This window comes from Schistocerca americana, chromosome 2, assembly GCF_021461395.2.
Source record: "Schistocerca americana isolate TAMUIC-IGC-003095 chromosome 2, iqSchAmer2.1, whole genome shotgun sequence".
Taxonomy (NCBI): Eukaryota; Metazoa; Arthropoda; class Insecta; order Orthoptera; family Acrididae; genus Schistocerca; species Schistocerca americana.
This window is the reverse complement of record NC_060120.1, coordinates 703,957,566-703,985,492: the sequence shown is the minus strand read 5'-3', so window position 1 is coordinate 703,985,492 and position 27,927 is coordinate 703,957,566. Positions and strand designations below refer to the sequence as shown.

General features: G+C 42.4%; 1 protein-coding gene across 1 annotated transcript in view; it reads right to left on the bottom strand.

The window, feature by feature from the left end:
• The window catches only part of LOC124594360 (esterase FE4-like), a 31,957-nt gene extending 10,042 nt beyond the window's left edge, over positions 1–21,915 (bottom strand). The window contains exons 1-3 of the mRNA XM_047132728.1: positions 21,841–21,915; positions 17,373–17,510; positions 289–420 (exon numbers count right to left, since the gene is read on the bottom strand). Of these exons, the coding sequence (XP_046988684.1) occupies positions 289–420; positions 17,373–17,510; positions 21,841–21,900 (330 nt within the window). The 5' untranslated portion in view covers positions 21,901–21,915. The remainder of the gene's footprint in view (positions 1–288; positions 421–17,372; positions 17,511–21,840) is intronic.
• Positions 21,916–27,927: the final 6,012 nt, after the last annotated feature.

Here is a 27,927-nt window from a genome sequence, read left to right as displayed (position 1 = left end):
AACCAGTGGAACACCTTTGGGATGAGTTAGACCGCAGGTTCCAACATTGTTACCTCCTCTGGTTTCGTCTCTTGAATTAGAACGGACTGCCATTCCTCCAAAGGCATTACGGTGCCTCACTGGAAGTATCTCCAGCAGAATTCAGTTCATCATAAAGCTTAAGATTGGACACAACTCATACTAATGCCCTTGTGTACGGATACTGTTGATCAGATATACTCTAAAACGTTAAAAGCAGATTGACTGATGTTTTAATTTACTTTGGGTTTGTTACTATGTAATACGTACCCCTGGACCGAACACGCTGAGGTACAAGCAGTCCTCGTCACCGATCGCTTCTCCACTGCTGTACTGGGGACACTTCGGTCCCGCCGTCAGGGTGTCTTTCACGCCAGTCCACGCCGACTTTTTCACTGGCGGCTGCAGAAAGACAGCTTCTGTTTATGTGATACCTTACTGTGCCCACAATTGATCGAGTTAGTCTGGACGAGGGTTGCAGAGTGATTTACAAGAAATGTAAGTAAGAAACAACATCAAAATATCAAACAAACTTAAAGGTAAGAACGGTTAAAGGAAGTTTTTTGAAGGTGTGAATTTTTTTTAGATGTGATGATTGTGAGAGAAACAACAATTCTGAATTCGTAATTTTACAAAAACTACAACCACAGAAAGTGATTGTAAAATAACATCCTCATTCTAGTTGCCACTATTGAACTTACGTGGACATCTTCAGATGTATGTAATGTTTTCCTTTAAGATCAGAAATGCCTTCCAGAGTTTAATCAGCAATGTAACTCGCTATAAAAATTTATACACTTAGCAATGTGTTTCATCTTTCTACGAAGTAAGTAAACTTATGAATGTGAAAAGTTGAATTCTGGACGATATATTTTACTTCATTACTGAAAACATAGTGTTGTACTTATATTAGATATCCTTTCCGTTATGCGGGTCTGGAGGTGATCAATTAGGGCAAAAACTGGTAACTCTAATAAGTATGCTATATTGGATTTGTTAAACATAACTGTTTTCGTAAATTACATTTACTGCGTTTACCGCCCCCCTCCTCCCCTGCTCCTCCAAAATTTGGTTTTGAACCCCCTGGGGCATGCCCCCATTGTAATAGCTTCTAATTTTGATAGTTAAAAAATTTTGAACGGTGGAATTTGGCGTGGCTGAGTCCAGTAAATACAGAGAAACCTTACATATCATTCTAAATGTTATCCAACCTGCATAGCTATGCGTTCAAAATACGCAGAATGTCGATGATAAAATCCTAATTAGCATGTTGCTCTCTGTTGTGTCGGCTATTGTGGGAGACAGCACAGACACAAGCAACGAAGGAGAATCCAAAATGATAACAAACATGACTTCTCTTTATGGAGTGGCTTCCTGTGCCTCCTACATGCAAGAACTATTTGCAGTACGCAGGCTAAGTGTCGATATTGTTCGGTACTGATGCTCTTGAAATCTGCGACCGAACAGGGGCCGGCCAGCGATGGGTGGCTTGATAAATCAGCATTGACAGGAGGCGCTGAACTCTGTCTTCCTGCAGGTGTAGCGCTGTGCGCTCTTCCCACTGGCGCGGAGGTCAGCGCCTACTTGATCAGTTACGCGGTGCTGCGGTGGTCGGCGCTTTAGGACTGCACATTCTCGAGCGTTGCTCCGTACAAGCAGTGCTGAGTAAAGACATGACTCTGATATTTGATTCTTATTTAACAAGGGACACGGACCGGAAGGATGAAGGCTAGGGTTTTGTAGGGTATGCATCGTAGATTTTAATGACTTGCCAGAAAGTTTTGCAACCCTCACCTGTAAGCACATTTGCTTATGAAATAGTGGAAGCAAGAGCTCCCTGCGTTCCTGATGATTTACGCTTATATTAGGTGTATTCCAGTTGTATCGACAACAGATGTGTTTGTTACATGCCACGTTTGTATTTGTAGAAAGGCATGTTCTAGCTTCGAGAAATGTTTCGTCGAAACCATTTACTAAACTGACGACCTATATTGAATGATGGGTGCAGCTTAAAGTCCCATGAAGATGAGGGTTTCTAGAGACGGAGAGCAAGCTTATTTCAACAAGGATGACGGCGAAATTCATCACGACATTGTTAAATCTAAGTGATTTAAGGAAAGATAAGAAATTCTCAGTTAGGGTATTTGGGCAGAGATTTCAACCTCACTCAACCCAAACAATCGTCAAGTTTCTTAATAACAAAGTAACTTCGTTTCTGGAATGCTGCCATTCTTCTTCGTAAAATGAACACCAATTATCGTCTATCAAAATTGTCGATACGTTGTTGTACCATATTAACATTTACTCATGGAATAGTTTTCTATACTGCATGATGGTAATTAACGTCATTCCGAAATACACTCCTGGAAATTGAAATAAGAACACCGTGAATTCATTGTCCCAGGAAGGGGAAACTTCATTGACACATTCCTGGGGTCAGATACATCACATGATCACACTGACAGAACCACAGGCACATAGACACAGGCAACAGAGCATGCACAATGTCGGCACTAGTACAGTGTATATCCACCTTTCGCGGCAATGCAGGCTGCTATTCTCCCATGGAGACGATCGTAGAGACGCTGGATGTAGTCCTGTGGAACGGCTTGCCATGCCATTTCCTCCTGGCGCCTCAGTTGGACCAGCGTTCGTGCTGGACGTGCAGACCGCGTGAGACGACGCTTCATCCAGTCCCAAACATGCTCAATGGGGGACAGATCCGGAGATCTTGCTGGCCAGGGTAGTTGACTTACACCTTGTAGAGCACGTTGGGTGGCACGGGATACATGCGGACGTGCATTGTCCTGTTGGAACAGCAAGTTCCCTTGCCGGTCTAGGAATGGTAGAACGATGGGTTCGATGACGGTTTGGATGTACCGTGCACTATTCAGTGTCCCCTCGACGATCACCAGTGGTGTACGGCCAGTGTAGGAGATCGCTCCCCACACCATGATGCCGGGTGTTGGCCCTGTGTGCCTCGGTCGTATGCAGTCCTGATTGTGGCGCTCACCTGCACGGCGCCAAACACGCATACGACCATCATTGGCACCAAGGCAGAAGCGACTCTCATCGCTGAAGACGACACGTCTCCATTCGTCCCTCCATTCACGCCTGTCGCGACACCACTGGAGGCGGGCTGCAAGATGTTGGGGCGTGAGCGGAAGACGGCCTAACGGTGTGCGGGACCGTAGCCCAGCTTCATGGAGACGGTTGCGAATGGTCCTCGCCGATACCCCAGGAGCAACAGTGTCCCTAATTTGCTGGGAAGTGGCGGTGCGGTCCCCTATGGCACTGCGTAGGATCCTACGGTCTTGGCGTGCATCCGTGCGTCGCTGCGGTCCGGTCCCAGGTCGACGGGCACGTGCACCTTCCGCCGACCACTGGCGACAACATCGATGTACTGTGGAGACCTCACGCCCCACGTGTTGAGCAATTCGGCGGTACGTCCACCCGGCCTCCCGCATGCCCACTATACGCCCTCGCTCAAAGTCCGTCAACTGCACATACGGTTCACGTCCACGCTGTCGCGGCATGCTACCAGTGTTAAAGACTGCGATGGAGCTCCGTATGCCACGGCAAACTGGCTGACTCTGACGGCGGCGGTGCACAAATGCTGCGCAGCTAGAGCCATTCGACGGCCAACACCGCGGTTCCTGGTGTGTCCGCTGTGCCGTGCGTGTGATCATTGCTTGTACAGCCCTCTCGCAGTGTCCGGAGCAAGTATGGTGGGTCTGACACACCGGTGTCAATGTGTTCTTTTTTCCATTTCCAGGAGTGTAGATAACCCCCGTAAAATAGATCAAAATTAGTAAATATTTGGAGCAAATAATTTTTAAATGCTATATCTTGAGGATGTACTGCATTGCACAGACGTTTGTCTGAAAAACAAAGTCAGACGCTCTCTTCAATCACCAGTGCAGGTGATACTGGAAATTGATATTTCCCGACAGCACCATTCGAGAAATGTCATTCCAATAATTAGCTATGAACGCTGTCATGAATACTTAAATATTTATGCGTGCTATAGCTAATTATATTTCTTCGAATGCCATTTCATGTGAAATGCCACTCAGGGAGCCGGTACTCCCTACCTCGCACATGTTAAATTGGTCAACTTCATTTACTTTTTCGTAAAGAACTACTGAAGTCGTAACTGTGAAACTTATAAGCCTTTTTCTGACAGTTCCTTTATGTTTACTGAACTAGAATTACTTTATTTGCACGAGAAACATTGGTTTAATTGCGTTTATTTCATTTTCTGGTGTTGCTTTGGGGAATAAGTAGTAAATGTAATCCATCTAAAAAGGAATGTTTCACTGTAGTTTTTGTTCAATATTTTCTTTTAAGCATTCTACAAAATCTACTGAGATATAAACTGAAGCTACATGAGAGATGTTTGGGCAAGACTCAGTATAAAGGATAGACATTAAATTGTTACTGGTACCTCCTATATAGACCACCAGACCCGTCTCCTGACATAACCGGAAATTTCATAGAGAACTTCAGTTTTCCAGTACATAAGTTCCCTAATCACCACGAAATCATTCGCGGAGTCATTAACCGCCCAAGTGTCAACTGGGAAAATTACAGTTTTCTTAGCGGTAGACGTGATACAACAAACTGTGAAACATTACTGATTGACTTCTCTGAAAACTACCTAGAACAGACAGTTCGGAACCCCAATCATGCCGGAAATATATTAGATCTAATGGAAAGAAATAGATCTGACCTTCTTCATGATGTAAACATCGAAACAGCTTTCAGTAACCATTAAGCACGTACAGCAACGACGAATACCAAAGTACAAAGGGCAACTAAAACAAATAGAAAGATTTATACAAAGAAGGAGTAGTGTCATATCTTACTGAGAAAGCTCTTAGCTCAGCACAGTACCATGTAGAGTAACTATGGCTCGAGTTTAAAAGAATAGCTGACAATGCTCTGGATAGATATGTAATCAGTAGAACAGTTCATGATAGGAAGGACACTCCATGGAATATTCTAAAGAACAGAGACCACTTCAGAATAGGTATATAACAAAACATGAGGCTATAGATAAAGAGATGCTTTATGAAATGTGCTTGGCTGTCAAGAGAACAATGCGTCAACCCTTCTGTGACTAACAAGCAGAATACTGTCGGAAGAAATTCTGGTCGTATGTAAAAGCTGTCAGTGGCATCAGAGTTGGTGTCCAGTCACTCAAGTATGAGACAGGAGGTGAGATTGAGAGTCACAAGGCAAAAGCAGAACGTTTATTTTCAAATGTGCCTTTACAAAGGATAACACATAATTTAAAAGGTGAGTGACCTAGATATTAATGCCAGCAAGCGTAGAGAAAAAAAATGGATCAAATGGCTCTGAGCACTATGGGACTTAACTTCTGAGGTCATCAGTCCCCTACAACTTAGAACTACTTAAACCTAACAAACCTAAGGACATCACACACATCCATGCCCGAGGCAGGATTCGAACCTGCGACTGTAGCGCTCGCTCGGTTCCAGACTGTAGCGCCTAGAATCGCACTGTCACTCCGGCCGGCGCGTAGAGAAACAGCTGAAATAATTAAAACTGGCCAAAGTCCCATATCCCAACGGAATCCCTGTCAGATTATATACCAAATTTGTAGCCGAATTAGCCCCTCTGTTAACTATAATCTGTCGCAGATCTCTTGAACAAAAATGCGTGCCCTGTAATTGGAAGAAAGCACAGTTCACACCCATATACAATAACGACAGCACAAGTGATCCACAAAACTACCGTCCAAAATTCCTGGCATCCATTAATTGTGGAATCTCAGGTCATAATCTGAGCTCAGACATAATGAGATATCTCGAAAAGAATTACCTCTTGTAGGCCAACCACACCGGATTTCGAAAACATCAATCATGTGAAACCCAACTCGCACTTTTCTCGCATGACGTACTGGAAGCAATGGGTCAAGACAGTCAGGAAGGTGCAGTATTTCTCGATTTACGAAAAGCATTTGTTTCAGAACCACACCTACGCTAATTATCAAAATTAAGATCGTATGGGGTATCAAGCGAAATTTGTGAGTGAACTAAGGTGCTTTTTGTAGGGAGGACGTAGAAGAGTCTTCGCCAGAGGTAGCAGTAACTTCGAGTGGTGCCCCACGGATGTGTGTTGGTTCCCTTGCTGTTCGTATTGTGTATTAGTGGCCTTCCGGACACTATGAATAGTGACCTCAGACTCTTCGCAGATGACACAATTATCTATAATAAAGCACAATCTGAAAGAAGTTGCACATATATTCAGTTAGGTATTGACAAGATTTCAAAGTGGTGCAAATATTGCAATCTGCTTGAAGTTTCAGAAATATAAAATTGTGCACTTCGTAAAACGAAAACTGTAATGTCCTGTTGCTATAATATCAGTGAGTCACAGTTGGAATCGGTGAACTCATACGAATAGCTAGGCGTAAAATTCGTAGGAACATGTAATCCTCCCATGGCCCATACGCGAATGAAACGGGAAACAGCCATAAAACTGGTAGACTTGATTATACCCTCTGCCATGCACTTCACAGTTGCTCAAAGAGTATCGATGTAGAATATGAATATCATGTCTTCATTAGTTTGTAAGAAGCATGTACAAATCACATGACAGAGGTCGAAAACGGAATATCGCAAGAAAGTAATTTATTATAATAAATAGCGTGTAACTCAGACATTTCTTTGAAAAAATGAATTCATCATAGGCACACTCATTTTCTGTATCCTCCACTTCCGCCTGAGACTTTCTTGGTATCCTTGTGTCTCTGGTATTTAATCCAGTCTCTGACTTTCTTATTCTTGGTATCCTTGTGTCTCTGCTGTTTAATCCAGTCTCCACGTGCCCATGCTACACTTGGCCATCTGTATGCGGTGAATGGGTGGTGTCTGAGGACCTCCGACTGCACTGATATCAGATTAAAAGTGTAAGATTTTTAGCATTTGCAGTTTACCTAGACGATCATCCTTAAATGAAATTACAGCATCAATGACGTCCTCCATAAATACGATACTACAGGGCCTGTGTTAATCTGAGTTCGATGCAAAGTTCCTTTGGACATGCTGTGACTACAGCAGTTATGAAATATGTTAAACGTATTCGCAGTTGCGATATGGCCAGCCATCAGCTGTAGAATGGAATGACGACAGTGAAAATTTGTGCCGGCTCGAGACTCGAACCCGGACTTCCCACTTAATGCGAGCATGAATGTCCAAAGGAACTTTACATCGTATTCAGAATAACACAGGTACTGCAATATCGTATTTATCAAATGACACCGGGAAACGACTTTCAAGTAAAATGTCTGACCTCTACGGGAGTATACGTAATGGATGTACGAGGACAAGTTACAGACGCATGGTTGACGATATATAGAACTTTGGGTCTTGCACAGACTCGTGCACGGATAGCCATATGGTAATGGGACCGCTGGCGATATGAGGGAAATCCAGGTTCGAATTCCGGTCCGGCATACATTCTCGTTGTTATTCCATTCTACAGCTGATGGTTGTCCATATTCGCATTTGCGACTACATTTAATGTATCCCCCATCACTGTTTTGAAGGCAAGAAACACAATTATAGGAATCTCAAACCAGATGAGATTAGTGAATTGTTCATTTCAGTTGTGATTGTTGCCTTCAGATATTTCCTGGGTAGTTCTGTATAGCGTAAGTCTCGATTTACTGGCTTTATTGCATTCGAAACAGAAGCAGGTAGTACAGTTTTGTGAAACTTAGAAGTACCAGTGGCTTCAGTGTTCCTGACTTGCGTCGTGATTAGTGACCTGTTGCACCAAATATCGATGTAATATTCTGATCTATGGCATTTCCAGTAAATTTTTCACATTACTTCTGTGATCATACTATAATATTGCAGTGTCTATAACTCTATCTGGTAGCCTACACTTTGTACATTTTCCGCACGAGAAATTTGTATTCTTCATAATCTGTCATAGTTTTCGTAAGCGAGTGTCCATTCCCTATTTATGTAGGCGTTAGAATCATCATGTCATAAGAAATGTGTCTAACAGACACTAAGTTTCTTATCGAATTTATTGAAAAGTTTCACAGTACTTTCATCTTTCGCTCATTCTTCCACTTCTTCTTCACACAGCTACGGAAATATCTTGTGTGTACTCGGAAGTAAGTAAATTTGTCACTATTCACAATCGGTACTGCAGAGATATAACTTTTTGAGTTGTGGCTTCCCTTTTGGCAGCCCTCTGCAGAAACAACTCTATATTTGCGCAACTTTCCTTCCTTTCCTTAACTTCGGTGGAAACAGCTTTAAAAGCCGAAATTACCGCGGACTGCACAGCTCATCCAAATAATTCTGTGCATCTACGCATTCTGGTGGGTGGCGGTTGTAAGACCACAACAGTACAAAATTTCTGTGGTGCTGTGTACAACATACAAACTGTATTCAGCGGACACTTCTACCTGAAGCTGGTCTGAAATACGGTACCACTGCAGGCCTTAGAGGTCCAGAATGTAGTCTCACTGTTGCAGTTAGTATAAATAATGACAACATCATTGGCAATTCGGATAATTTTTGCTGCCTTAATGTTACCGTAACCTCTACAAACACTACTACAAAGATGTACTCAAAGAGAATTGAAAATTTCGCCATAACATAACCACAGTCGGCACATATATCTGTATTTGTGAGCCCAGAAGAGTGTTTCAGCTTTCTTGGTGAGGAATTAATCGGATTGTGTCTCGAATGTTTCACCGCTACAAAAAAAAAAAAAAAAAAAAAAAAAAAATCCCACACCCCGTACGATCACAAATTCGAGATACGCATGATCCCTGTAACTTTGTGAAAAGAGTTCCTTGAAATCGACTTTTTCTATTAGCTAAAATACTCATTATCAATAGACTATCAAGTATCACTACCGAAAACAATTTCAACTTCAACAAAATAATCACATTTAACTGAATATACATCTTACTTAGAAACCTGAATTGTAACATGGCACTGCATACAAGAAAACTTCTTCACTGAGATTACTGCACGCTATCAGCTACCGTCCCTTAAGAAATTTCTATTCGAAATTGCATAAATCTTAGAGCATGTAAAAACTGAGATAACATTTAGTTGCGGACTCTTAACGCAAAAAACAAATAAAACAGATTTCTAGAACTTGTTTCTCGATGAATAAGGCATAAATTTAATCAGGAAGAACTAAATAAAGTAATGACACAAAAACTAATCATTTTTAGATTTTTAGCGCACAGGAATATAGATATCGGTACAAGTGGATATTTGTAGAATTTGTGATTCATTACAAACAGTAGTTCATGAATCATTATTGCCAGTCTGCAACTACCTGCTCATATCAACGCGAACAGTTCAGATGGCGCGACTCAATGTGCAAGCTAGTGTGGCATGGAATAGCTCTCCCAAAAATATACACGCCAACAGAGGTGTAGTATTGCTGGAGAAGTCTCTTCTTTGCCAAAGAACAGATGGACATTTTCTTCGATACAGTTCGTCCTAATGTACCACTTAGCGTTAGAGTCCTTAGCTTAAAATACCGTGGCGTCACCCACAATACTTCGAATCTTCCGCTTGTAGAAGGCTACTCGCTTATGATACGGTATTCGCCTTCTAGAGAAAAACTTCAAACTTCATCTCCTTATCCTGAGACGTATAGCTTTTCTAAATGATGTAATTCAAAAACAGAAATAACTATTTCCCCGTTACCATAACCATATTTCTTCTCCATTCGCATGTACTGAACTGATTTTCGCTCTCCAGCAACATCTATATCACATAATCGAGCGGTTCTCGGGTGTTGTGCCTGTTGGTTATTTCACTAGCGTGTAAAGCCGCTACCACCATGCGATCGATGCACCGATATTGAGTCGCTACACGGCTGGCCCAAGTAGCTGTGTGCTGCGTGCGTGCACGCAGCTGGGAAAATCATTGGTTCAGTCGAATGGCCTCATACTGTACGCTCTTAGATAAAAGAATAATTAATGTTACTCAGTGTTCATCCCAGTTTCTCCAAACCGAGACGTATAAAGGCGTGTTTAGAAACACCAATAACTGAAGGATGTTTGATTCTTTTAGGCGAGCTAGGATCTTTGTGAATAATAAAACAAGATGGTGTAGTTTTACGTTTGTAGACTTTACGAAATTGTGGTGAAGTGTGCACTGAGGTGACAAAAATCATGGGATTCCTCCTAATGTCGTGTCGGACTGCCTTTTACCCGGCGTAGTGCAGGAAGTCGACCTGGCATGGACTCAACAAGTCACTGGAAATCCTCTGCAGAAATAGTGAGCCCCGCTTCTCTAAAGCCCTCTTATTATCATTGCGAAAGTGTTGTTTGCAGGATTTTGTGCACGAACTGACCTCTCGTTTCTGTCCCATAAATCTTCGACGGTATTCATGTCGGGCCACCTGGTTGGCGAAAACATCCTTCGGAATGGGCGGAATGTACTTCAAACTATTCGCGAGTTATTGTATCCTGGTGACATGGCGTACTCTCATCCACAAGAATTCCATTGTTGTGTGGAAATATGAGGTCCATGAATGGCTGAAAATCGTCTCCAAACAGCAGCACATAACCATTACCAGTCAATATTCGGTTCAGTTAGACCAGAGGACCCTGTCCATTCCATATAAACACAGCCAACGTCATTATCGAGCCAACACCAGCTTGCACAGTGCCTTGTTGACAATTTGGGTCCATTCTAGAGCCCTATCATCAGATCTTACTAACTGAAATTGGGATTCGTCTGACCAGGTCATACTTTTCCACTCGCGTAGGATTCAGTACATACGGTCACTAGCCCAGGAGAGGCGCCTGAGGTGATGTGCTGTTAACATATACACTCATGTCGGTCGTTTGCTGCCATAGCCCATTTCTGAGGTTATTTACGCAGTGTTGTTTCTCCAATGGCACTAACAATGCTACTCAAATGCCGCTGCTCTCGGTCATTACGTGAAGGCCCGTTGGCCGCTGAGTTGTCGGTGATGAGAGGTAGTGCCTGAAATTTGGTATTCTCGGCACGCTGTTGGCACAGTGGATCTCGGAGTTATGAATTTCCTAACGATTTATACAATGGAGTGTCCCATGAATCTAGCTCCATCTAGCATTCCACCTTCAAAGTCTGTTAATTTCCGTCGCGCGGCCATAATCAAGCCAGAAAATCTTTTTACATAACTACATTAGTACAAATGATAACTCCGCCAGTGCACTGCCCTTTTATACCTTGTGTACGTGATACCGCATCCCATGGTTTGTTACCTTAGTGTATAACGATTTTAAATAGCCTGTAGGAACTCGAATTCAAATATGTGATTACTGTTGTGGCGCGGCATTTTTATTGGGTATGGATAAATAAAATCAAGTCATCACCACTGTTGATGAAGAATCTCATTCAAGCTGGTCAGGCAATGGCTATCCAGGTGAACTTACATCAGGAACGACCTGCTGATATAACAAGTACTATCACAACGGCGTCAGGCAGTTATCACATAGCCTGGTCAGCAGAGGGACCAGAGTTCCAGTATCATCCATGCAGCAGAAACGCAGAGTCGCAGTGAAGTTGATGACCTGATAGCTTCAGATCCGATCCGAGGGTCTGTTGTGACTTATGTGATAGCAACCCATGCCTTGGCAAAAAAAAAAAAAAAAAAAAAAAAAAAAAAAAAAAAAAAAAAAAAAAAAAGGATCGAGTCAAACCTGTCTGAATACTGCTCATTTCTAGCACGAAGAATGCAGTCTGATAGCCATCAACTTCGAGGAGAAATCCAGACTGGTGTTTGACTTGACATGGCCAGCAAGACGCTACCAGTGGACTTGGTCCCTGGTAACCACGGACCTAACATCTGGCCTAATGAAGAAAGGATCCCAGCAGTCGAATCGAATTTTTGAATGCATCTGTATGGTGATGTAGGTTAAGATCCCAGGTATCATGCCCTGCAATCATTCACACTGCTGGGTCCTCGTTTGCGAATAATCGACGACTTCGGAATTTTGCGTGAGACGCAATAGAATTAAAAAAGAAAATAAATTATAGGCCTGTTGTATGGTGTGATACATAGGGTAAGGTTTTCATGTGCAAAAGGATGAGAATTCGAATCCCGCCAGGTTTTTAACATTTTTTTATTTTTAAATCTTTGCCGAAATGACTGTAGTCGTTATTTTCATTGATTTAGTTGATTTAAATCCAGTTTTTTATTTCTGTCCCTTTGTCACATCATTTTAATCTTTGTATGAAGTTTTTCATTTGTTTTCATTTGTTCTTAAAAAAATGGCTCTGAGCACTATGGGACTTAACTGCTAAGGTCATCAGTCCCCTAGAACTTAGAACTACTTAAACCTAACTAACCCAAGGACATCACACACATCCATGCCCGAGGCAGGTTTCGAACCTGCGACCGTAGCGGTCGTGCAGTTCCAGACTGTAGCGCCTATAACCGCTCGGCCACTCTGGCCGGCTCATTTGTTCTTAATAGTATTCTTTTTCCGCTCGGAATTTTTGTGAATGAGAATTTAATTGTATTTATATTATAATATTTGAATATTTTAAAATGCTGATCTAGCAGCTAAAAACCGAATGAGGAAGTAATCTATTTATATTGACCGTGCAGTATATTCATATATGTATATTTCGTTACAAGATTTTCACCTTTTTGGATCTTAATCGTCGTACAAACGTTTAAAAGATATTCTGAATTTCCATTCCATTTTGCACGAAATAATGCAGATGAAGATTGAAACGAAAGAAGGGATTATAAGTTGAACAAAATGCAAGCAGAGTGAGGAATAGAAATAATAAATAAAACAACATGGACGAAAAGAACATTGTGATAAAAGGAAACAAATTAAATCGAAAGTAACACATAAAATTAATTAAACTCACATGAACAAAGATTGCTAACGGAAAAAGAATGATATGAAAAATAATGAGAGTAAATGAAGAAGTTGATATGACGATTAAAATGATGCGACAAAGGGATAAAAATAAAATATTAAATCTAAACCAATAAAGTTAATAAAAACAATGATCAAAGTAATTTCGATTAAAATTTAAAGTACCTGACGAGATTCGAACCCACTGCACGTCGACGCCTAACCCTGTGGATTACAACAAGCAAATGCTCTATATGATATTACTTCTTCAATGCTATTGTGCGTAATGCACAATTCCGTTTTTATTTTTCAGCAACTCGCAAACGAGGGCTCAGCAGGATATATGTCTGTAGGGTGTGATAACTTGGGTCTTAACCTACATAACCGTAAATACAGTTTTAAGAAGTGGATCCCACCGGTGAGGACTTCTCCTTATAAGTCTGATGCCACTGACTTAGTGGCATCAACTGGTGGGCCACCGGCCTGGCTATTACCGTCGCTGCCAGCCTCTTGCCCTGGCAACCTGTGTTACGCGCGCAGCTGTGCTTGGGCGGGGAAACTCTGCTACTGCTTTCCATTGCTTGCGCGGGCAGGCCTACTTGCTGGGAGCTGAATCCTCCACACTTGGCCCACAGTGTGATAATGCGCACCCTGCCCTTGCCGTGTACGGACTCTAGACTGCATTGCAGGTTTCGAACCGCTGATGGTGTCGGCGTCCTTGCTAAATTACTAACGCAATCGACTCCACCGGCCGATAGACCCTGGAAGCTACCGGTAACAACAAGCCGGTTATTGACGGCTTCAACTCCCCACTTATCTTGACCAGCTTACTCCTTGGGGGAGGTGGGGCGGAGGGGGGGGGGGGAGGGGGGCACTGACGCATCTGGGAGTCGTCACTAGTGTTATCGTTTGCTGTGTAATAAAATAAACGTTCAAAAGAGCTCTATACCTGGTAAAAGAAATGGCCGTTTAACGTCAACCAACTCCGAATTCTGATGTCCACCGGTGGATCCACATCACCAGCGCGTGTGCCGTGGTCCCGTGTCGGTGCAGGTTCAGCATGATTATTTACGGACCTTCCATGGTTGGTTTTAGGGTTGGCTGGATGCCATTCCTTTGACCAGCCCGTTACTGTACTCCATGGAACCGAAGACTTGTATCACAACTGCCCGCTTGTAATGTTATGTGAAACTGGCCGAAAATTTTCTAAGTGTTTGCGAATCGTGTAATTGAGACGACACTTGGGTACCAGCCCGATATTTACCTAGGGGAACGTGAGAAATTGCCTAAAAAGCACATGCAGGTGGGCTGGCACACCATTCTTCAGCGTGAATTCGCCGGGCGCACTCGATCCGGGGCCGATGCGTCCACCCACGCCAGAAGCGGACGCTTCAACATGTACGGCTATCAGGGCGGGCAGTAGGAAGGCGAGTAAGGTGGAAATGTCATTTTGATTTTTGTAAGCTATTGATGTCTACGTCAGAGTGAGAGAAAGTTCGTTACTGCTAAGCAATCTTTGGTCTTGTTGTGCCCCAGTCTTTGCCTCTGCGCAATCTAATACACTCTTGGTTGAAATGTGGTAGGTGATGGACGTATTCAGTAGCGCTGTGTTGACTTGTGCCTGTATCTTTTAGATGAAGAAAGATTTATTGTAAAGGACATCAAGGATGAATGTGATGAATATATTGGAAGGCGAAAAGAATATAAATTTTGAGTATTGTTATTAGTATTATTTTTAAGAGAAGAAGTCTGAGGTAAAACTGCAGCACTACACAGCTTGTCGGAATTATTGTCAGCTAGTTAACTGGCTCAGAGCTGAGAGAGAGATCATCCCACTTCACTGAATCATGTATTAAAATATAAACTGATTAAGCTGTTTGATTTTTATAGGAATTCTCCCTTAACACTTTACCATTTTCAAATCATTGTTCTCTTTCTTAAGCATAGTGTTGCTCAGACCAGTGTTATGTGTGAAGATGATGCGAAATTTTTCTCTGTCATTTTGCATTCATACTTCATCCTAAAATCGTTGCCTTGGAATACCATTTCATACGAATAGTTACTCACCTCATTCCACTGTTTCAGGAAGGTTTATCATTACGCGTTACCACATTGTACCATATGGTATGCAACAGCTTGAAAATGGTTTGGAAATTTCATTAAAAATAGAAATCTAGCTTAGCTGCTGCCAGCTTGTGGTTTGCTATTGTGCTTTCGAGAATCCTGCAACAGTGTTGTCTAGAACGTGGTACATGGAAATTTTGATTAGGGCTAGGTAATAATTTTACTTCAGTTGCTCATTTAATACAAAGACAAGCTGTATTCAGAAGTGCTACAGTTCAATTCAAATTAGGTTCTGTACAGTTAAAGATTAGCGTAGGAGTTTAAGTTGGATAACAGTTTGTGGGTACATAGTTTTGGTATATGTAGACTTTTCTTAGAGTGGGAGGTAAAGTCGGGCTAAATTTCATACAGAGACATCTAGTGGGAAGGTTACAAGTGAACAAACTGTTTTTTCTTCTTCTACTGGCTCATGTGCAAGGAATTCGATTACGAAGCGAGACTGTCATAGGATCCTAAAGGTGAAGTGTGTGAAGGCGGAGAAATCGGCTGTCTTATTGTTACTGTGTGAATTACTATAGAGTACTATTCGCAATTAGTGAGGTGCACGCAGTACAACCGGTTAGACCACTGTGCACCATGTGCCGAGTCAGTACTAGTTGTGTGTCACACGCGGCATCACTAGGGCCATTTTACAAAAGAATGTACTGAGTTGAGGTAGCTTATGATCAGGTGAAAAATGTAGAATTTATATGCTGATATTGCAGCTGCCGATATTTTTCTCGTCTCTGTGTTTTTTTCTGCTGTTGTCGTTGTGGTATTGTTTCCTTTTTGTGTTGTTGTTATCGTGGCGGTGGTTTGATGCATAAGGATCCCACTATATCAGAGTTCGAGACACAGGGTGTTTTCGAGTGGGAGGCAAACGAGTCTTTGATAAATCAAGAAACGCAGTTGAAGATGGATAAGACAGAGATGAAATGTAAGCTAGCTGCTATGAGAGAAGATAGGATCCCGTTCAGTTTGACCACTCCTTCGTTAGAATCAGATGCCGTAGTTCGCTTACCCCCGTTTTTGGACAAGGCAAGGGAGTATATATTGTTTTTTATAGATAATCTTAGCCGTAAGCCTGGACTTCTGGATCAACGTGCAGTTATTACAGATGACCACACTGCGCTTGACAGGTAAAGCAAAGGCGTTTGTTAGGTATCACAAAGGACTGACGGACGCTTTTACATTTGAGTACTAAATGAGGGTCTCGCACAGCGCTGTAAGTAGCAGAGTAGTTCCAGATTCGATCGGGAACGGTACTGGGGTATCGCAGAGACAGAACGACTAAGTAGAAACTTTTATCGAAAGTATAAGGAAAGTTAATGCGAAATCGTAAATGACTGATGGAGGGTGACAAACCGAACATACAGTTTCATTACAAATAATGACAAATAATGAAATAAACCAGCATAAAAGCTATAAGTTGCAATAAACGGAGCACATATTCATTATCTGTAAGAAAACTGTTTCTTTTATCGCTACAGGTTTACAATCGCACTTTTCTTTATTTCATTGGTATAACCAGCACTTTACTGAAGTTGCCCTGATATGAGGATTATACATCTTTCATTTTTATTATTTCCCTGTTTTTGTAACGCCGTAAAATTCATTGTGGTTCACCTTCATCTGATACCTGCTTTCTTTCTTATGTAGTAGCAAGATATGCAGCCATTGAGGTCTAACTTCACCGCATACGTTAACACAATGTCTTCACCCCACTTGGTATGTCATTAGTGTCTGTACGTTACTTTATCTTGAAATACGTGTATTCCTAAAGACTATTTAAGTCTGTTTTACGTAAAGCAGTTATCTGATTCTGCTTGTTCTTTCATGTCTGAGGATGGTTGTGTGAACAAACGAAACCATCTAGCAAATTAAGTGTTGTATATTAGATTATGTTCAAGGTTCATTTTATAGTTAACTTTAACATTGAAAACTCACTTAGATTTATGAAATTCTAAAAATAAAAATAGCTTTTCTTTTCTTTGACAGTGAAGCCATGTTACATATAATTTTCTCACATCGGATAAATCTACAATTATTCTACTGCGTGGTTACATATGAAGGCTGTCAGTCGTAATTACTTCGTTGTGGAAATTATAAACCTGTATAAATTCACCATTTGTTTAATATCTGTATAGTCAAAGTAATTAACAGTTTTTGTGTCACATAATTATTAACTCATCAAAAGGTAGTGTCCGTGATGATAGTGGAAAGTCTTCGCAGCAGTATTATCAAAAAATTAGAAACCATTTTCTGTTTTATGTGTAAATCATCCCATAAAATATGTGTATAGATTGTGATTTCTACATTTAGTAGTTGTGTTTCTCCGAGCTGCATTGAGTGGATATTGACAGCTACTTACCTGGAATCGGAGATCTCCAACTGGTGGTTCTGCATACGGAATACCTTCAAATCTGTACATGGGTTTGTCTGTATACGTTTCGAACATCCTACCTCTGATGGTGCCTTCTTCTATGTCGACTGTAACATATTCTACAGCCTGTGAAAGATTTAAGAAGAAAGCAATGAAGATAATGAACATGTTAATAAGCATTCTGAACATGTCAAACTGAAAATTAGAGGCTCATCAAGAGTATAGGGGATCTTTCTAAAACTAATAAAGGAATAGTGAACTGTCTGCAAGGCATGACGTATTTAGGAGAGTGTCTGTGCATTATCATCATACCTTTTGGAATATGATTAGACAATAAGAAAGGACGAAAGGTTAAATGGTCATTGAACGCTGCAGAAGTATTGTCACGGAAAGAAGGAGATAGGAGGAAACTTCCGAAACTTCCTATCTGCATATTGTGGACTTTGAGGAAAGTTACATTGTTTCATAAAAAATCTCAAATTCAGTCTCTGATGAGAGGACAATAAGAGAAAACTCGAGAAAATAAATGACAAAATTTCAGTAGTTGCTGTATAAATGCTGTAAATCACTTGATAAATGTTTATTGAGGCTTCTGAGCTTCTGCCTGTGTCAGTTCAAGTGGTTGGCGACATGTCGAGAATCGTCTCTCATACCTTATAATCTCCTGGTGGTTGAAGACTGGAAGAGAATCGCCTTTCTTCAGCCTCAAAAGCAATGAAAACTGACATGACTGGAAAATTTTCAATACACCATGAAAATTTACAAGTATAACATATGCGCCTTGCAGTCGGCCGTTTATACATCTCTAAAGGGCCCTCTCTAGTATTATTCAGTGACAATTTAAACGTACTGTTTCATCATTTCTGCCTGCGTATGTAAATGATGAAACAGTAGATTTAAACTGTCACTGAAGGAGACTAGAGAGGGTCATCTAGACATGTATACACGCCTGACATAGGACGGAAGATATTTTGCAAGAATGCAGGGTCTAGTGCCGTATCAAGTGATCAAAATGCCACGAACTTTTGACCAAGAACTACTTGGCCATAGTCAATCGTTCCACTTGACAATGGCCAAAGAGTAAAAGAGTACTCGGTCGAAAACTCGAGGTATTTTAAACACTGGATGCTGCAAGAATCTCGAGAACAGTTTATTCGACGACATATTTACTTGCGTTGCTTACACTTATGTAGCTATTATAGAAAGCGATGTTTTATTGAAATTGGAAGCGAAAGCTGAACCACAGCAAACGAATGACTGACAGTACGTCATCCATTGTTTTATTTGTACTGAGATAGCCTCCCTCCATAATCTTGTTCTTTGCAGCAGGTCCACCGTCCGTCACCCACTGCTTTGATTAGCCTCTTCTCAGGTGTAAATGACTCTCGTTTCATTAATAGGCACAAATCAGCTCAAAAAATCAGCTGCTTTCCTTTCCTACATCTACATCCTCATAACTATTCTGCAGTTCATACTTAAGTGCCTGGCAGAGGGTTCGTCAGACCGGCAGACTATTTCTCAACTGTTCCACTCTCGAACAGCTCGTGGAATATTGAAAACTTAAATCCTTTCATGCGAGCTCTGATTTCTCTCAGTTTATTGCGATTATCGTTCGTCTCTGTATATATTGGTGTGAAAAAAATATTTTCCAATTCGGAGGAGAAAATTAGTGACTGAAATTTCGGGAAAATCTCGCCGTAACGAGCAGCACCTTTGTTTTGTGATTACCACCCCAAGTCGCTTATAATACGCGTGATACCATGTCACCTATTTCGCGATAATACAAAACGAGGTGCCCTTCTTTGAACTTATTCGATTCCCTCCGTGAATCCTGTCTGGTAAGGGTCCCATAGCGGGCAGCAATACTCGAGAAGAGGACGGACAAGTGTAGTGTGGGCAGTCTCTTTAGTACACTTGTTCTGCCTATAAAACAATCTTTGGCTCGCCTTCCCCAGAAAATTTTCTATGTGATCATTTCAATTTAAGTTATTCGTAATTGTAATCCCTAGGTATTATTTGAACTGGCAGCATTTAGATCTGTGTGTTTTGTTGTGTAACAGAAATTTAACGGATTTCTTTTAATACTCATGTGATTGACCTCATAACTTTCGTTATTCTAAATTTCACATCATACATATATCTTGTCTAAATTATTTTGCAATTACTGTATGGTAAATGACTGCATCATCTGCAAACAGTCTAAGAGTGCTTGTCAGATTGTCTCCTAAATCATTTATGTAGCTTAGGAACAGAAGAGGGCCTATGGCACCTTCTTGGGAACGCCAGATATCACTTTTGCTTTACTCGAATACTTTTCGTCAGCTGCTATGAATTGTGAGCTTCCTGACAGGAAATAACAAATCCAGTCGTACAACCCCATAGGTACGCAGTTTGATTAGAAGTCGCTTGTATGGAACGATGTCAAACGCATTCTCTAAATCTAGGAATATGGAACCAGTTTGAAATCCCCTGCCAGTAGCACTCATTAATTTGTGCGAATAAAGAGCTAATTATATTTCAGAAGAACGATATTTTCTGAACCGGTGTTGTGTGTTGTTTCCTTTGAGGTCGTTCATAACATAAAATATGTTCCGAAATGCTGCTCTAAATCGTCGTTAGTGATATGCGTCTCTAAATCGACGGATCATCCCTATTTCCTTTCCTGAATATTCGTAGACCCAAGGGCGTACACAGCTCGCAAAAAAAACGGAGGTGACGAAAAGTTATGGGATAGCGATATGCCATACACAGATGGCGGTAGTACCGCGTACACAAGGTATAAAAGGGCAGTTAATCGCCGGAGCTGTCATTTATACTCAGATGATTCATGTGAAAAGATTTCCCGGCTGATTATGGTCGTACTATGGGAATTAACGGAACGCGGAAATATAGTAGGAGCCAGATGCATGGAACATTCCGTTTCGGAAATCGTTGTGGAATTCAGTGTTCCGAGATCCACGATGTCAAGAGTGTGCCGATAATACCACATCTCAGCCATTTTCTTTCACTGCGCCATTTGCAGCCATTCATTGACTTCATATTCTCAAACAACGATGGAATGAAACTTCCTGTCAGATTAAAACTGTGTGCCGGACCAAGACTCGAGCTCGGGACCTTTGCCTTTCATGGGGAAAGGTCCCGAGTTCGAGTCTCGGTCCGGCATACAGTTTTAATCTGACAGGAAGTTTCATATCAGTGCCCACTCCGCTGCAGAGTGAAAATCTCATTGTGAAACGATGGAATGTTTATGGATGACATTATCTCTGGGCTACAGTTACTCGCGATAGGTTTGAAGAACATTCTAGGCAATTCGAGCGAATGCTTTGGCCATCCATATGGTCTGACGTGAATCCCATCGAACAGTTATCGGACATATGATCTGACGACGGTTTTCCAGTCGTTTAGAGTCCAACCGAAATGGTTACGAGCCCAGGAGAGGCGCCGTAAGCGAATTCGTGCTGTTAGCTAGGCTACCATGGGCCTTTAATGGCAGATTTAGCCACACTTTCCTAACGGATACGTTTGTCGTACGTCTACGTTGATTTCTGCGGTTATTTCCACGCAGTATTGCTTGTCTGTTACTACTGACTCCACGCAATCGCCGCTGTTCACGGTTGCTAAGTGGTCGAATAAACTATTCTCGGGATTCCTGCGGCATCCAGTGTTTAAAATACCTCGATATTTTCGACCAAGTAGTTCTTGAGTACCGATTTCAGATGGTAATAGCTGATAGTAGGGTTCGCGTGTGGTCCATGGCTTCGTGAGAACGATGGATACGGACATGGCCATTTGGACAAGGTACTGTGTGATTTTAAATGTTTCAGTGGTTTCGGCGTGAATGTCGCAAAAGTAATCGGAAAACCGATTTTCCACTTCATAGTAGAACTACGAGTCAGTGATGGTAATTACATTCGCATTAAATTTTTTGCATTGTTAAATCTTCTGCTCCTGACGTTTCGTAAATAAACAGACATGAAATCCCTAAAACACTGATTTATTTCATTTTATTGTTGTCCAAGTATCCGTAATACGTCATCCTGTACCATCAGAGCATTTTCACTTTGCCCTATACTACATTTATGAAGGCTGCATATTATTCTGGTGAATTGTGCAGCAGAATTCAACACTTACTTTACACAGCCAATGTGAAATCAAAAAGAGCAAAACTGGGGTACAGAGCTCACCAAGGTAACACAAGCCGTCAAGGCGTCCTTTTAATGTTTTACATTATCTAAGTGCGTTGCGTTCAAAAGAGCTATCCTTAAGAATTAAAGCTCTAGACTGATATCTGAATCTGGAGTTAACTCTGCGTGACACACATAGCGACTAGTAAATATGAACTTTTGGTGACAGATTACAGAATGTTTTTGTTGTTTTTACGTACACGCACATTTTGTTAAACAGAATTCCGCGTACTAAAAGTACCGAATTATGTAGAGTAAACGAAGGTACTCACTGATATAGATACTGGTATTAAACAGAGGTGTAAAACTGCAAATAAGCGAAGTGTCTCCATCGTCCTCGAGGTCTCCCTTCCTTCTACGATGGCGGCCGGTGACCGAACTGAGCTGCTCCGTCTGTGTCGTCACAGATAAATGGCAGTCTCAGTAATTATGTGTTAAACGAAGCGAGAACAAAAATAAAAGGGAACAGCCTACACCTCCAAGTCAATCTGTAATGACAATAATGGATGTTACTCGTTTTTATAGAGAATGTTCAGTCTGATGAAATAATTAGCCTGTCACGTAGATAACTGGCTTATCATGTTATCACGTTAATGCGCGTATTAGTAAATTTGAGGAAGGTCTGTTACGCAACTGCATTTTAATAAAGAATGCGTGTTTACTAGGAGAGTGCCTTCATGTCGTGATGCTCTAACAAAATAAATATAAATGATAGCTAATGAAATGAATCATTTCCATTAGAATGTAAAATATTTTATGATCCTTTTGACTGTGCCTCAAGGTATATATTACAATGGAACTGTAGAAAACAGTAACACCCATAACTGGCTACGCAGTATCGAAAGCTAAGACAAAAACCTAATTGAATGGTATCATTTCACCACACTGGCTGTCTCTAACTGAAGTAAAATATCCCTTTATATTGTATCCATTATTGTAGATTCACCTCTGTAGCTATTTTCAATTTTCTTTTTGCATTGTACAACTCATCAAGTCACACAGACCAAAACGTGACCGTAAGAGGTTCGCCACATTATCAGACTTCACAATCAAAGCTATGACAAGTGTATCTAGACAGCTTCACATTCACAGATACGAAAAGTTTATCTAGACGGTAGTAACCCAGTGTACCGCTGGGGCCATATGAATATCTTGGGATACATACACGTAAAACTAAACAAGAATACTGGAAGAAAAGGAGGTGTAATAGATCAAAATCACTGAGAGACTTCCTCATAGTGAAGTGGACAAAATTTTCAGATCCATGAAGTAGCCTGGTTTTCTTTCATTATACCTTTCCATATACGTTTCTGACAAAGGTTTATATAACCGCGCATACATAAACCAGTAGCACCAACAAGCAATACATGTTCTTGCTAGTGCACTTGTGAGACCATTGCTTCCTCTGTGGCACTCATCGTTTGAGGCGTAGCGTTGTCTGAGAGCGGTATGAAGTTGCATTCAACAACCCAACGAGAAACTGCGAAACATATAGCCAGTATACATAAAGAATTTTTCACTCTGCGGCGAAGTGAGCGCAGTTTTGAACTTTCCGGGCAGATTGAAAATTTTTCCCGAACCGAAACTTGAACCTCTCGCAGACAATGCTCTTCGCGACTGAGCTGACAAAGCAAGATTAAGGAACCGACTCCGCAGCTTCACCTCTTCCAGTAGTGTGCCAAAGCGTTCAACCCAAAGAACTTTGCTGTAGAAAGAAAATCAATAAGCTAACACCCAGAAAATTGACAAAAGATAGCTCCAAAGGCCTCTTACATTTATAAATGGTGCTGTCAAACGAATCTGAAGAAGGCTCATCTTCTTGAAGTGGGAGGGAACTAACCGGTCTCTCCTCATAGATTATAAAGTTGGCAGCAAGAGGACAGAAGCAGAAAAAATTAATTTATAAGTGCCTAATACACTCCCGTGGAACGTCCATGGATTCTGGATATACATTATGTGATCAAAAGTGTCTGGACACCTCTATCCGGACACCCCCAAAAACATATGTTTATCATATTAGGTGCATTGTGCTGCCATCTATTGCCAGGTACTCCATATCAGCGACCTCAGTAGTCATCAGAAATCGTGAAAGAGCAGAATGGGGCGCCCCGCGGAACTCACGGACTTTGAATGTGGTCAGGTGATTGGGTGTCACTCGTGTCATACGTCTGTACGCGACGATTTCCGCACTCCTAAACATCCCTAGGTCCATTGTTTCTGATGTGATAGTGAACTGGATATGTGAAGGGGCACGTTCAGCACAAAAGCGTACAGGCAACCTCGTCTGTTGACTGACAGAGACCGCCGACAGTTGAAGAGGATCGTAATGCGTAATAGGCAGACATCTATCCAGACCAAACACACAGAAATTCCAAACCGCATCAGAATCCACAGCAAGTATTAAGACAGTTAGGCGCGAGATGACAAAACTCGGATTTCATGGTCGAGCGGCTGCTCATAAGCCACACATCACGCCGGTAAATGCCAAACGACGCTTCGCTTGCTGTAAGGAGGGTGAACTTTGGACGATTGAACAGTGGATACACGTTGTGTGGAATGACGAATTACGGCACACAATGTGGCGATCCGATGGCAGGATGTGGGTATGGCAAATGCTCGGTGAACGTCATCTGCCAGCGTGTGTAGAGCCAACAGTAAAATTCGGAGGCGGTGGTGTTATGGTGTGGTCGTAGTTTTCATGGAGTGGGTTGCGCCCCTTGTTGTTTTGCGTGGCACTATCACAGCACAGACCTACATTGATGTTTTTAGCACCTTCTTGCTTCCCAATGTTGAAGAGAAATTCGGGGATGGCGATTACATCTTTCAACACGATGGAGCACCTGTTCATAATGCACGACCTCTGTCGGAGCGGTTACACGACAGTAGCAACCCTGTAATGGACTTCCCCGGACAGAGTCCTGACCTGAATCCTATAGCACACCGTTGGTATTTCTTGGAACGCCGACTTCGTGCCTGGCCTCACCGACCGACATCGATACCTCTCCTCAGTGCAGCAGTCCGTGAAGAATGGGCTGGCATTGCCCAAGAAACCTTCCAGCACCTGACTGAAAGTTTGCCTGCGAGAGTGGAAGCAGTCATCAAGGCTAAGGGTGGGCCAACACGATATTGAATTCCAGAATAACCGATGGAGGGCCCCACGAACTTGTAAGTCGTTTTCAGCCAGGTCTCCTGATACTTTTGATCACAGAGTGTATGTGGGGCAAATGTGTATCCAAAAATCTGTAAACAGTGCGATTTATTTTTATTCCCAAAGAGATCCATCTTAAAGACCAATGCTTCTGTGTTGTGGGGTCGTAACGTCCAAAACAAATATCACCCCTCGCTGCTTCCCTACATACCACTTTGCAAGAAGTTACAGCAACAGTGCAGCTTGCAGCTGCCGTTTAGGAAAGGCATAAGCACTGAGGAGCAAAATAATTATGAGTACCTGCTTAAAAGAGTGTTGGTCCCCCTTTTGGACCCAGTCATTCTGTGGGCCTCGGATTCGACATGCCCTTGGTTTCCAGAGGCTTGTGACACCAAATACCTACGCACAGGTAACACAATTTCCGAAATTTGAGGGCGGATGGCTTGTGGGCATGGAGCTGGCGTCCAAGTTGTGTATCGTCTCACTGAGATGAGACGAATTTGATGACAAAGACACCACGTGAGTTCACTATGATCCTCGTCAGACCCAAACGATTGTGTCACAGACAGCTATCCTGTTGGAGATGCCATCGATGTTGAGGAAGACATCAAGAGTAAGGGGATTACTGGTGGTCGCTAATAGTATTCATATTGTCCCCAGCTGTCATGGTGCCCTAGACTGCTACCGCAGGTCCCTGGAAGCCCAGGAGAATCTCCCCCCATAACATAAGACTGCTCCCACCGGTCTGCGTGAGTGGTGTAGTGCATGTTTCGAGTAGCCGTTTGCCTAGATGACGGCGTATCCGAACACAACCTCCGACCTGATTTAACAAAAAGCGTGATTATCCGACCAGGTGACACGATTCCACTGATTCACTGTCCGATCTGAATGATACTGCGGATACTAAAATCATAACAGACAATGGTGACATGGCTAAACATAACGTAATAGCAATTTAAAGAAAAAAGAGACAGGGCCAAGGGAACGTGGAAAGAAGAGGAAAAGTAGAGGGAAAATATCTTTCATCTTTTAATTTATTTAAACAAGAGCCAAGATTATTCAGTTAAAATTTTCCCAGTGTTTTAAGAAATATAATTTAAATGAAAACAAGTAACCTAACCTATAACCCGACTGAAGCACTTGAGAAAGTTTCACTATTACCCTATTCTAAAGAGAAATGTCAGCCATCAAATTTGCATCTTTCTGCCATTTAAAAGCAATAATATTTTTTTTAAAAAAAAGATACCAACCATTTAAGAGAAAACAACAATTTTAGGGACCGGCCACATATACGGTCAACACAAACTTTGAATTATGTGTGACTGTCTAAATATATTGGTCTCCATGACGCAACCAAACTTAATGAAATCTTACAATTTCTTTCAGTTAAACGACAAGAAAACTGTTAAAATAATAATGATTTGAGAAAAGGGGAAAAAATATTTGGGAGTCCCGGCCAAGGTACACCTTCGCATCAAACTTTCAACTATGTGTAACGCTTTACGTAGCTCTTGATACGGTTAGCCGCCTGCCGAGCCGCCGTCCCTCTGTTGCCGCACGTTCGGGCGTCCTTCCGCTCCGTCCGGTGCGAAAGAGCACAGTGCCTCTGTAAAATCACAGTCAATATGGAAATGTCAGGCTACCGGGGGCTGAAAGTCAATTGGCAGAAAGCAAGGTCCGCAACTCGACGCAGCCGTATCGAACCAAAACACCACAGAAGTGTCATGGAAACCCAGAACAAGCCAAGGCGTACCTGGCAGATGCAAAGGTTAAACCCGTCGCCCAACATAGTGTGGTGTCACCGCCAGACACCACACTTGCTAGGTGGTAGCCTTTAAATCGGCCGCGGTCCGGTAGTATACGACGGACCCGCGTGTCGCCACTATCAGTGATTGCAGACCGAGCGCCGCCACGCGGCAGGTCTAGAGAGACTTTCTAGCACTCGCCCCAGTTGTACAGCCGACTTTGCTAGCGATGGTTCACTGACAAATTACGCTCTCATTTGCCGAGAGGATAGTTAGCATAGCCTTCAGCTACGTCATTTGCTACGACCTAGCAAGACGCCATTATCAATTGCTATTTATCTTGTGATGCATGTACCGTCAGACCGATGTTCACCAATTATGGATTAAAGTTAAGTATTTCAGAAGCAACGTACTTTTTGTAATAGACTCAACTCCTTTAACTGTTCCAGACCTCACGCCAGCCTGCGTGAGCTTAAACGCGTGCCTTTCGGCTACCTGACAGTGGATTGGCTGTCTTGCCAATTCACATCAAATGACGACGAGGATTTTGCGTATTGATACAGCCTAACTTATATGTGTCATGGCTTCGCCGCAATCTCCAGATGTACTGTCCGAATTTTATCGCTTACAGAATCAGCAGACGCAGGCCTTGCTGGATGCCCTTGGACTGCTCGTCCAGGGTCAACGTGCAATGCAAAACGATGCGGCCGCCGCCGCTCCACCGCTCCCGCAGCCACAACACGCAGTTGCACCGCCTTTTCGTCCTTTTGATTCGGCACTGGAAAGCTGGACGAAGTGGTCACGCCAATTTGGATTGCATCTCGCCGCCTACAGAACTCAAGGTAACGAGCGGCAGCCTTTTTTGTTGGCATGCGTCGGAGTGACCACGTACCGTGTGATAGTCAAATTATTTCCCCAACGCGACGTAGCAACTCTGTCCTACGAAGAAATTTTGTCTGCATTAGATGCATATTTCAAAGAATCAGTCAATGTAGTTGCCAAACGGTATACGTTCTTTCGTACAAAACGTACGGCCGGTCAGACTAATCGGGAGTGGGTTGCAACCTTGCACGGCCTTACTCGGGATTGTGCTTTTGAGTGTTAATGTGGACTCCCTTATTCAGACACTATGGTACGTGATGCAATTGCACAGAACGTTTCTGATGTTCGTATACGGGAACAGATTTTGAAACTAGTCAATCCCTCTCTTCAACAAGTGATAGACATATTGGATCGGCAGGACACACTTGACTTTGCTCAGGAATCATTTGAAACTTCACCAGCCGTGTGTCACATTAACCGGCCCGCCGGGTGAGCTGCACGGAACAGTAAACAGTCCTCGTGCCCGACCGCGCCAAAGCCGCCAAGACCTCAGCCACATGTGCCGCGCAAGCAAGCAAATGCAGTGCTAAAATCATGCCCGCGGTGTGCTACTAGACATTCGCGTGAGAATTGCCCGTCACGCC